The sequence below is a fragment of the Geospiza fortis genome, unplaced genomic scaffold (genome assembly GCF_000277835.1).
Source record: "Geospiza fortis unplaced genomic scaffold, GeoFor_1.0 scaffold327, whole genome shotgun sequence".
Classification (NCBI taxonomy): domain Eukaryota; kingdom Metazoa; phylum Chordata; class Aves; order Passeriformes; family Thraupidae; genus Geospiza; species Geospiza fortis.
In genome coordinates, this window is record NW_005054410.1 from 2,527,486 (window position 1) to 2,540,329 (window position 12,844).

General features: G+C 40.7%; 1 protein-coding gene across 4 annotated transcripts in view; it reads left to right on the forward strand.

Annotated features, from left to right (window-relative positions):
- Positions 1-6: 6 nt before the first annotated feature.
- The window catches only part of KCNC1 (potassium voltage-gated channel subfamily C member 1), a 105,584-nt gene continuing 92,746 nt past the window's right edge, over positions 7-12,844 (forward strand). For all 4 annotated transcript variants that reach the window (XM_031061350.1, XM_014309190.2, XM_005426322.2 and 1 more), the window contains exon 1: positions 7-725. In XM_031061350.1, coding sequence (XP_030917210.1) covers positions 156-725 — 570 coding nt within the window. In that variant the 5' untranslated portion in view covers positions 7-155. The remainder of the gene's footprint in view (positions 726-12,844) is intronic.

Here is a 12,844-nt window from a genome sequence, read left to right on the forward strand (position 1 = left end):
CGGGGGAGCGGGGCTGGCCGGGGCCCCTCGCCCCCGCGGGCCCGGAGCGGGGCTCGGCTTAGGCACCGACTGCCGCCGAGCAGCCGTCCCCTGACGGGCTTGCTGCCTGCCGTGCTTGCTTGGATGAGTCTGCGACATGCCTAATAAGAGACGAGATGGGCCAGGGCGACGAGAGCGACCGCATTGTGATCAACGTGGGAGGGACTAGGCACCAGACTTACCGCAGCACCCTGCGCACCCTGCCCGGCACGCGGCTGGCCTGGATCGCTGAGCCCGATGCCCACAGCCACTTTGACTATGACCCCCGCACGGATGAGTTTTTCTTTGACCGGCACCCGGGCGTCTTCGCCCACATCCTGAATTACTACCGCACTGGCAAGCTGCACTGCCCCGCGGACGTGTGCGGGCCCCTGTATGAGGAAGAGCTGGCCTTCTGGGGCATCGATGAGACCGATGTGGAGCCCTGCTGTTGGATGACCTACCGGCAGCACCGCGACGCCGAAGAGGCTCTGGACAGCTTTGGTGGGGCTCCCCTGGATAGCAGTGCTGAGGACGGAGACATAGATGGCACCGGAGACTCTGGTGATGGTGAAGATGAGCTGGAGATGACAAAACGCCTAGCACTTAGTGACTCCCCAGATGGCAGGTCTGGGGGCTTCTGGAGACGGTGGCAGCCCCGCATCTGGGCACTCTTTGAGGATCCCTACTCCTCCAGATATGCAAGGGTAAGCTATACAATCAGCACCCTCATCGAAACACTTAAACGTCCCTGCGGTCCCACTTCCTCCCAGCATCACCAGGGTTCTCTCAGCTGTCAGAGCAGAGCAGCCATCCATGTGTATGGCCATACAAAAATCACGTGGGGTCTATGGGGATGTAACCCACACTCTCAAGCAGGCCCCAGGCATGGGGAACTAGTAGATACCAAGGCCTGAGCTTATGTACTCAGATGTGGGCCTCCAGAGACCCTGATTTTCTAATAGGCTCCTAAAACTCCCAGCCTGGGGCAGGGTCCCGGTCATAGGCCAGAGAGGTCTCTATTACACCAGGTAATTTCCCTCTATGCATAGATTCTTACAGTCAGACATCCCCCAGCAAAGAGAGACACCTTGTCCAGCCTTCTTACTAAAGGCTCTCTCCCCTTCACGAGATGGGGAAAGGATTATGGGAGTAAGCATTCCCAACAGTACCAGGGGATTTGGAGAGTTTCAGCCTGGACTGGAAAGGGAGTCAGTGCCTTTCTCTTTTCTGATACATACCAAGTTAAATATTTATGAACATGCTTCTCTGAAAATGGGTAATTCAGCCACTCACTCTGGCTCTTTTTCCCTTGTGGGAAATGCAAAGTATTAATCAGAGGAAAGGGTTTCATTCATGTAGAAGGGACACAGTGTTTGACAGGTTTCTTGCCTGCTACTGAAGGACAACTCCTCCCCTCCTGGTGCCTGCGGTTGTTTTGGAAAGGGAATGCACACTGGTGCAGCTCACAGCATAGATGTGGATAAAAATGGTCTGTAACAGTCATCCAACTGCTTTAAGTAGGCACCTCCTCATGCTATGAGAATAATTACATTAATTAGGGCCTGATTCTGCTCCTGAGATCAAAAGTACTGAAAACATTTTCTTCAGGAATAGCAGCAGGATTAACTCCCAAGACAGTCAATTTGATAACTAGTGAAACAGATGGAAGATAGTGCCTTCATAAAGAAATTGGTTGGCATAGGCTCTACTCTTAAATGTACCTTTGTTAGAGCTTAATTTCTGCCAGCCCTCGGTAAGGATGAGTGGTGCTTTGGTGGGGGAGGGTGATCAGTGTTCCTGAGAAGGATCAAAGAAGTGAGATCAGATTAGGGAGAAAATTGGATGGATGGAGGAAAGAGAAGTGGAAATGCAAGGAGCAGGGAGAGGGGAGCTGGCCGTGTATGAATGGGTGGTGGAATAGCAGCTGCCGGAGACTTGGTCTGAGCAGAGATCTCCAGCAGGGAGACACCAAGTCTGCAAACTGAATGAATGGGGAAAGCTGGAGCAGAGCCTGGAGTTATATCTTGCTGCATTTCTAAAGATTCTTATTTGTACACCATTTAGAGACTTCCTCCTTGAACAAAGGAGTTAATATTTTAAATTAATTCCTTTAAACAGCATGGAGGATAAAGGAATAATAGAATATTTACCACAAGATGGAAAGATGATGCTGTTGTATTGCAGCTTTCAAATCCCTGATTTCTGCCAAGGGAACATGGAAAGGGAAAGGCAAGGCTGGAGGGTATCCTTCAAAATGCTTGGTTTCTGTTAATCAAGCCCAATGTTAGCTGGCAATCTGAATAGCAGATCTCTCTGGTACCCAGGAATCTGTTGGTAAAACATATCTCAAGTGAAAGTAATGTGCTTGTTCAAGGTTTTGGGAAATGGTTCAAAAGTCAAATGGATAATGTTGTCCCAATGAAAAGGATACAGAGCTTAAAACACCCTTTTGCTTGGAGGCATTGTGATATTTTAGGAGAAGGACAAGAATTTATAACCAATAGTAGGAGTCTTTGTGATGCACAGGCTGGAATTCTAGAAGGATATAAATTCTGTAAGGGTATTTCCATTTAGCAATTTTTTTATAAAATGTTTTGGCTTTGTTGGTTTTGGGTTTTTTTTGAGTGGATGATGTACCATTATTCACAATCACTTGTGCATACCTGTTAGAATCCAACTCCTGATTTACCTCTGACTTGTTCTTTCCTTAGAGGATTGTTAAGACTAGATAAATATGAGTACTCTGAATATTTCATGGGTTAAATATGATTCTTTAACTTGTATCTATGGAGACGTAGGCCACATGCATTAATATTTTGCATGAAGGAAGATGGCTTTCCTCATCAACACATGCACACACTGTCCATTAAGAAGACATTATAGGACATTTAACATTTCCTAATAAAAGCCATAAGTTATGGTTATGGATGTAAAAAGAGATGGGTGTTTGATTTATGCTCCTGTAACCTATCACAGACATTGCAAAAAGACCTGAAGCTCACAATAGCTAATTTATAGTAAAATAATTGATAGCATCATTAACAAGTGAATGGTATATTAAGGCAATTATTGGTAGAGTCAGGCAACAAATCCACTGTTACCCCACTTCTAATTGAGTCCGCTACTTTCAGTTACAAACTGCAATGCAGTTGTGCAAAAATCTAAATTCACATTGCCATTTTGTCAAAAAAAAACCCACAAAATTTTCTCTTCCTAAAGGGGACTGGGACCTGTACTAAGGGTGGTTATTACAGACCTTTGATGTTTACATATGGCACCAAAATGCATGTCAAAATAACATCTCAATGTAAGCATCAGTTTACATAACCATTATAGTGTTACACTAGGGCAAGTAAAAGGAATACAGTCTCTGAATATTAAGATTAAATGAAAATCTGCATATCTGTATAAAGCAAGATTCTCTGGACTGTATCTGGTATGCTAGATCAGTGAATGTTTAGGAACTGTCTATGAAAAGCTCAGCATTTACTCAAACCCAGCCATTCTTGGAGGATTTTGATGGACACTGCTTGCAAATACAAGTACATTTGACTGTTTTGCTTCACCTCCACCTGACTCATACTAAATTACCTCTGATCTCGTAGACAGCCAGGGAAGACTGGAAGTGCATTTGTGTACGTCAGGCAAAATCAGCTAACTCTGCAAATTTTATTTCTTACTTTGATTAAGCAAAGCTCTTAGCCACTAATCATTTTTCTTTAGGTGCAACATAGTCAACAGTTGTTCCTTAAAACAATAGTCGCTGATTTTAATTAATTTCAAATTTTCTCCGTGCTAATTTCTTAATAATGTAGTTCTTTCTAAAAAGAGGAAACACTTCAAAAATTGCATAATCTTCTGTATCTATAATAAGAAAAGATAGTTTGTTTCAAATGATAGACTGCCTTAGACATCTATCTTAGTAAGATAAACAGGTATTACACTTCTCCTTAAGCTAAAGAATCCACATTTGGATATCAGAGGCAAAATCTTGTGCCTTGAGATCTGAGCAGAGTAACAAAAGATGATTGGAAAGATCCAGGGATCCAGGAAGATTGTCAAAATCATCTGTCCAGACAGCTAAATATCACTGACCATACCTAAACTGATGTTTCTTTGAATGTCATTAGAACTGCCCTTTTTGCATCATCCGACAACTTTGTAAATTAATTTTTTCGAAGTAGGCAAAAAGGAAGAAATAGAGTCAGCCAGAAAGCTATGCTAAAGCAGCAGAGAGTTACAGTGTGGTAGAGTTTCTGCCCTCTATACTTACTAGACTTCATAAATCCCTCAGTACACAAATGTGTGAAAAATATTTTCTTGGCATCCTCTCCCCTTTATATTTATGTCTGGTCATGCTGTTCTTCCACTAGTAAAGCTCCCACTGACTTCCTGGCGAGTTTGGCCTGCAGGTATCTAACATATTTATTCCCCTTCCTCCTCCTCCTCCTCAGCAGGATAAGGTTGTGTTTGTGTTAATTCACATTCCTTGGGTTACTCAGTGTTTGAGAACGAGGAGCTTTCAGCTGAGATTGTGTGCTACTGCTCACATTCAAATTGGACAGTTAAGCTTTTTTTAATGAACTCTCAGGAAAGCTTCAGGAAAGCTTTTATAGTCCTTCCAAATAAACCTTTACTGTTTTTTAAATAAAAACTGGTTAGGGTCCTATGGAAAGTCCTCAACAGCTTGACTTGCAATCCTGGCATATGCTGTACCACTTTGATCTGTAAGAGGAAAAGCAAAACTCTCACTCACCCTTCCCTCATGTTTCCCCTTCACATCCTGCAGAAGAATCTGCTTTCCTCAGTGGGTGACTTTTGAAGGACAAGTTTCTGACACTGAGAAGGAGACAGGAAAAAGGACAGTGGTAAAGGGATGAGAGAAAGGTATTCCCCAGGGATTTCTTCCAGCTTTCTTTTGTACATTCAGAAGCATTTCAACCTTGCTGTGTTCATTTAAACTGATTTTTCACTATATAAAGTACAACCCATAGGTATGAAAAGGTTTATGGGATCCTAGTTCCTGAATAATCACACTGTCTTGAGGATTAGAGGCTGGGGTGGTTCTGCTCGTTCCTTACTCCTGGCCAGCATGGCTTAGCTCAGGAATTGAGGCAAATCTCAGGAAGTGGGAACAGATACTCCTCATCCTTCACAAGGGGAGCTTATTCCATAGATGTGTGATGCTGGACATGCTTGACACAGGAGCACTCCACAGACAGTGGTCTGGAGCCTCCCACCAAGCAGAAGCAGACAGGGGCAGAGGAGATAAGAGCTGCCCCGCTTGCTTCCCACTACCCTCCTCAGGGACAGCTTCCAAAGGGGCCCTGCTGGAGCTGCTCTCCCACCTTAAGCCTTTCTGGAAGGTGTCTCCTGCAGAGCCATATCTAATCCTGCACTGAAGCTGGCTGCAGGAATTCTCACCATATACTGTGACAATTAACGAGACAGCCTAATTTTAACTGCACGCTGCATTACAGCTCTGGAAAAATGAGAATCTTTCCACATCAAATGAGGTTTCCCTTGCACTTGTAGTATAATGGAATTACAGACATTATTAACTACCATTGTATCATTCATTATTAATGTAGTTCCTAAAATTCCATTTTATTCCTATTTTCTCCATCAAGGAACACGTTACTGCAAATCCTTATATAACCCACTAGTAAGCATGGTAGCCTTCTCTGCATCCTGACCAAAGAAACCTTCGCAATGCCAGCTAGAAAGTGTTCACTGCTCCAAGTCCCACATACAGTCCCTATCAAATTGGTCACGGTGGGAGCAGGTACACAAGTAACTCCTGGGAATTGTCCATTCAAACTCAGAAGTAATACGTTTTTAAACTACCACAAACACATACAAAAAAATTAAAATACCAGAACAGCCATGCAGAATCACGGCTTCACCAGTTTGAGCTGCTCAGAAGCACACAGGAAGATATGATGTCTGCCCAGAAAATCTTACAATCTCTTTGAAGTCACGATCTCACAGGGAGATGAGAGAGATGATGTTACCCACCTGACAATTCCATGGCTGCCTAGTACAGACTGAGCAGTTTGAATTCAAGGACATTTTTTTAAAATCTATTTTCCTATTTCCAATTTTATTTCTATTATTCTAAAACCTTGAAAAAGAACAGCATCTGTTGCCATTTTAATTCAATTTTTTTAATCTCACTTAATTTTAATGTTTCTAGGTTACAAAATTTACTTCATTTAGCCAAGGCTGTGATTGTATGGATCATACCATCATATGCATACACATATATATGCCTTCCTATTGCTGCCACCTCCTACGATGCTGAGTGGGATTTCCTTATGAGGAAGGACTTCAAAATTAAACCACCCCAAAATATTTCTGCAGAAGTAACCGTGGTGCCACTGAAATCAATGTGAATTTAGTGGCTGGTTTCAGAAAGATATTTGGTCCCTTCTCTCTTCAATCCATCCCTATGTACCTTCAGTTATTTTCTTTGCCCTTCTCCTGACATTTGCTATTTTGGTTTTGGTTAGGGCAAAAAAGGCAACAAAGTACTGGTAATTCTCTGTTGGTCTATCATGAGACAAAGGAGAAAAAGATCTGTGGATCAATTATAATATTTCTATTTTAGAACTGTTCACAGAAATGTGATGTATTAGACTATACCTAGGAAAACTATTTTTCCATCTTGTTCTTCCCTTCTGCTGTGCAATCTAGCATTTATCAGTATTTGTCTTTCTTATTTGTACAAATGCATAGTGTATATTTACAGTAGTACTTTAGTAAAGTCTATACATACTGCCTTTCTCTTAACATAAGGAGAGATGATAGCAAATCAGCAACAGAGGGCCCAGCCTTACTGTTATTGCAACTCAGCCAAAATTACCACCAACTTCAAGGATAGAAATGAATTTTCCTGCAGTATGGTTCAGGATAACAAATTAATTGGTGTGTGCTGCTTTTTTTAATAGACACAGTGCCTATTTCCATTCCAAAGCACTAAAATGCAATAGATCTTAGCAATTTATTAGGAGCATACATATTCAAATACATGTGCTCATAATCTTTTAAAGACATGAGCATCTTTAGTACATTGTATCAAAACATAGAGCTCTAATACTGACAAAGCTCATCATGGTCTTATTGGCTTTTTTTACTGCAAAGGACTGTAGAATACATCCCCCTTTAAACCACATGACTTCAATTAACGTTCAACTAAATCATATCCAAGTGCTGTGTTTCATAATAAAAAGGGCAAGCAGGGGTATTCAGATTGAAAAATTGGGCCCTGATAATCAAGTGCGTAATTCTTTCTCATGCAAATATAGATGGCAAAACTGAGTTTCCATTTTGTATAAGCTTGATTTTATGAGATTTGTGTGCATTCTTGGGATATAAGACTGAGAGAAAAGCCATTTTGAGATCTTTGCAATTGTCTTACAATTAGCTTCTCAGTTACTATATGCTGAATTTGATCTGAGGAAAGAACAGTTTAGAAGGCTGACTTGGCTTTCCCTGCTGAATATTGAATTACATAAATATGTGATTCACTCCAAATGGTACACAGAAGCGGTAGGATCGGATGAAATCAGAGAAATCTATGAATCCATGGAGAACCACCTCCTCCCCCTGGAATATAAACCAAATGCTGTCATTTCTAGAATAATTTTTACATCTCTCTCCTGTGCTCACTAAGTAACCAGATTTTGCTATCTTCACTCCTACTCCTGTAGTGATAGCTTACTCCAGGAATATCCCCATTTCCGTCAGGCTGAGAACAAGGTACCACCCAACACGGGTAAAGGTAAAAGGACCAGGCCCTAATTGATTTTAATTTCTTTCTGATAAGATTTATAAAATGTAACAGAGGCGCTAATAAATCAGGCAATAAAAATTATGAATAAATTGTGGGCCAAGGCTTTTTGCCGTGATTGCTTATGATGTAAGACCCTTTAATGACAGTAAGTTAAAATTGCATTGTAATGGCCTTTTGTAAATGCAATAAATCTCAGGTTTCAGTGTGCTGCAGACAGCCAGCAATGTGTGTGCTGCACATGAGCTACCAACACAGGCACACACTGCTGGCACACACTTACGTAATTATGTTGATACTTCAGGAGCAGCAGTAAATCTCAGCACTGCTAGATTGACTTGGAAAAATCTTGGGTCAGGACCACTGAGGTCTTGTGACTACAAGAAAAAGCTTAAAACATCATACTGGCTTTTTACTTGAAAACCTGAGAGAGAATGCCCCTTTTAAGAGGCAATAAAATGGATTATTTGCTTTTAAATAGCAAAGGCAAAACCTATTGCTACCGAGTCTCACAATTTTCAGAGGCAAATACAAGTTAAGACATACATTTTCACCTGCACAGCCAAACCAAATTGATCTTCTCTTCTGAATTTTCTTGATTATCTACCCATTCACAAAAAAATTAAAGGTACACAGAGATACATCAACAGTTACTTAACAGCTACTTGTTTCGACTGCAGCAGAGTTTCTCTTGCTGCCCACATTTGCCCTCAAAAATCACATTCTTAAATACAGAAAGATCTGGTCAGCTTGGGTTGCTTATCATTTAACACGCCTAAGAAAATTAGCTGCAAATTTCCCTTGAACATTCATTCCAATACCCCTGTTCTATAAATCAGCTTGAGCTTCTTGCAGTTTTCGTTACACCAGATCAATTGACAGGTATAGATGGTGGAGGCCAGTTCTGTGATTTATCCAGTTATAGATTAAATTAAAACCTTCAGTCAGAATGCGTCAGACTTGATAACAGACTTCAAAACAAAATGAAGAGGAAGAAATGTCTAAAATGCTGAGCACCTACATCCTCCAGCAGAAGGGATGTCATGTCCTAGAGCAGAAGAGGACACAGGCAGGAAGCGAACAGACCATCACTAAAATCCCACCCCACTTTGTAGGACCACAGTCCCAACTACCATTGATTTTAGTGGGATCCAACCAGAGACCCATGCAGACCTATTTCAGGTAAAATTTTTCAGGACAAGGACAATTGTATAATTGCCACAACACGCAATGCAAAAGGGCTTGCCTTCTCAGCAGCCTTTGATCTCTACTCTAAAAACACCACAACATGATCTCAGCCACATTGTGCTATTCCTGTTTCCTTTTTTAGCATGGATCTCCCCTTCTCATCCAGTGTGGAGTTCTGCAAGAAATCTAGTGACAGTACGTCTTAGCACTTCTCAGGAATGTGTCCCACATAATGCAGAACTGATTTTAACTCGGGGTTTCTCAGTAAAGCACTTGTAAGGACAAACCAACAGCAACCTGACTGTGCTCTGATAGCTCAACCAATACCCAGACTGAGGCAACTGCTGTGTGGTGGTGTTTGGCTTTCTGGTTTTGGGGCAGTAGCAGATCAGCTGAGGTCAGAATTTTGCTTAAGTGATATTGAAATTTAGTGTTCTGGTGTTTAGTGTTCAGTTGATAGTCTAGTGTTCAGTTCACTGTCTATCCTACCAAGAAGTCCCTGAGGTGCTAGGGATTTTATTAAAAGACCTAATGTAAATTTCAAAACTGTATAGATTACTTAAAATGTTAGTTATGTCTAAGCAGCAGGAAATCAATAGTGTAAAAGTGCATTCACTGGTCTAAAGAAAGCATCTTTTGGAGAACCTGCTCTACTAAGCAAAGAAGCTCAGTTTTCACTGTGTCAGTGCCATGGATTACAGGCAAATGAAAGTTTGAAATTTAGTAAAAATTTTATAGCATCTTCAACTCCAAACCACAAATTTATCTTCATCTCCATATTACCATCAGCTGTAGGAACGCCTACAACTGTGCATTTACTGTTCCCAAAGGGTATCTTGGCTGGGACAGCACGGTAAGCCTTGGCTTTTACGAGGTGCTTTTTAACATTCATTCAGAACTTTCCCACGTCGTCAGACAAGTACACAGACCTACACAGTGGAAATTTACAAGAAAACAAAAACCAAAAGCCTAAAAAAGCCCCCAAACCTGAGATTTGGACAAATGATTGCAAGCAACTGAACTAATGCAGTTTATGGAGTGAGCATTTGTTAGAAGATCTGACCAAAGCCCTGCTTGCTTGCCTATGTTATGAAGGATCCTCTCAGGAGGAGCATCTGCAGCATGCCAATAGTGCAAAGGCAGGTCACACACATTTAGCTCAGCAAATGAACATTTGCAATGGGCACAAGCACACAAACACCACATTTTATTAGCTCAGTATGGCACATCATTTGGGTATGCTTCAGCCCCTCTCATTTTCTTTGAGTTTTACTGTGTGTGAAATCATCCAAGATGTTTAATCTTACTACGTCGATTTCAAAACAGAAAACCAAAATTTCTTAGGTTACTTGCTTTGCACTTTTTCCTCTCTCCCTTACTGTTTGTTTATTTCAGGAGCTAGCACAATAGAGTTATAATTTCTGTGACACCTCTAAATGCTTGTACTATAAAAACAGCAAGTTGACAGCATCTAAGGGAAGGCTTTACACTATACTCAGATGTAGTGTTTTCCAAACCAACCTGGACTGCAGCAGAAGATTGCCCGAGGCTGTGATCCTTTGAAAGGTGCAGTGTGTGCCTGAGCTGTGGTGGCCAGTGCACAGACAGCAGGGCTTCTCCATCACCACCTTCTCCATCCCTCCTGCTTCCAGGAGATCTAGCAGTCACTTCCTACATCTTCACTTCTGAGGGCAGACTCCTGGAAGGGTGTCACCATGTCAGCTCAAGCTTAGAATTCCCAAAACACTAACCATGCATTTGTAATTTTTTAAAATGCATATTAAAATTTCCCAGTGCCTACAGCATTGTTTCTGCATGTGCCCAAAAGTGCCTTAGCACTGTTGGCAACTACCTTATATCAAAGCCTGGTTGATGCCCATAATTTTCCTTCACTAATAGAAAAATCCTTTAAATGAGATTGCCAAATACATAGTGAATATACACTGTTTTAAAAAACATACTCCAACAAAAACATGAGATATTTGTAGTATGAAACAGTTCCCTGGATGCAATAATCTAGTGGCTACTGTTTTTTGTTTAGAATGTGAAATTTCAAATTTAATATTTTCCTCCCAGTGCACAATTTCAAATTTTCATTCATCTCTGCTTGGGAGTCCTCCCCACTTCACAAAGCTGCATAATCCAGGCAGTTAGCGAAGTTAATCCAATTTGCACAGCATGAGGAGTTTACAAACCATTATACTGGGAAGATGGCAAAGCACCATTTCCCAATAATGTGGAAGAGGCTGTTCCTCTGTGGTAATTCTAGGCTACTGAATTCAGCTAGATCAATAGCACAAAACAGATATACATAGTGGCATTATCAGAGATTATTTAATGTTGGCATATGACCAGACTGGTCCTTTTATTTTCACTCACTTGTTGGAAGCCAGGTCCTGGTAGGAAAAAACCATATGTTGTCCTCATGCACTGGACTCCAGGGTGAGCCATGCATAATGATTTTGGGATCTCTGTGCAGCCCCTATGGAGAAGGAATGTGCAAAAAATGCACAGAAATGTAGGAAGTGATATGCAGAGTAGATGATATGCAGAATTAGACAGGACTTTTTCACCCCAGAGCCTGAGCAGTTCTGCCATGCTGCAAAGCGAGCTCCAAAGTCAGTGTGAGGACACATCACATGATTTGTTTTGAAAAGACCTACGTTTCCCGGGGCTATCAATCTGTCACCTTTCACTCGTGCCATGGAAATAAAAGCATTCTTAAAATCTCTGAAGGCTGCCTTTTCATCAATATTTTAACGTAAGCATTCTTTTAATTTAAATGGAGATTGATCACTTATATTTTATTACTTTTTAATAAAAACCCATGATCATCATTACAGGAAAGTGATCTCAATGAAATTATTGCCAGGAAAAATCTGACTTGGAAAAGCACTAAAACATCTTTGCTAGATCAGAGCCTTTTATAGCATGTATGTTTAGTTCTGGTTTTAACAACCAACACACAAGTGATCAATGGGCATTCTAGCTATTACATTCACTGCTTTCATTATAAACTTAAAACTAGTCCAAAATCTTACTGGAAACTGTAAAGGGTATATTGTTAAATATCCCTCTCTGCTGTAACTCACCTTATATAGGAAGACTTGCCAGGGACGCTAATGAAGCGGAGATAGTTTTGCAGTTTTACCATCTGTTATCAAATATACTCCTGCTATAACAGAAACACAATTGTATCAGAATTTAGAAGTGACAAAAATTGAAATGAAAAAAATTCTTTCATTGTTTAAATAGCTTTGCTGCATAGTTCAAAGAACAAAATGTTTGGACGATTCATAAAACATCTCAGGGCTGCTTTAATTAAAAAACAAGATGCAGCAAAAGAATAGTGATGAAGTTGAACATAACCACAACACAACAGAGAGGTATCAGTAAGAAACCATGTTGTTCCACAGCCTTCAGGTTTAGACTTTAATTCAGGATAACATACCCTATTTTTATATGCTACAGAAAAAAAGTCAACAAAAAAACCCATTTGAAATGTGAATGTCATTGAAAAATTTTAAAATGCTCCATCTACACTAGCTTTGTGATGATTGTAAAGTGCTTAAGAACTGCATCCCCCTCACCCTCTTTCCATCCTAAGTAAGGACCTCCAGGGTAAAAACTCTAAAGAACACTACAGTTTAGCTTCACTTATGTGCACTGGACTAAAAATGAACAGTTAATATTTATGTGAATCATTGTCAGTGTCAAGTGAGATGAAGCTTATAAAAATAGATCCAAATCAGGGAATGAGTTTTAAGACTCAGTGGGTAAATGCCTCTTTACGTACGGTATTATTTATAGATATTTTTTAATCTGTTCTGTCATCTTGTCTCT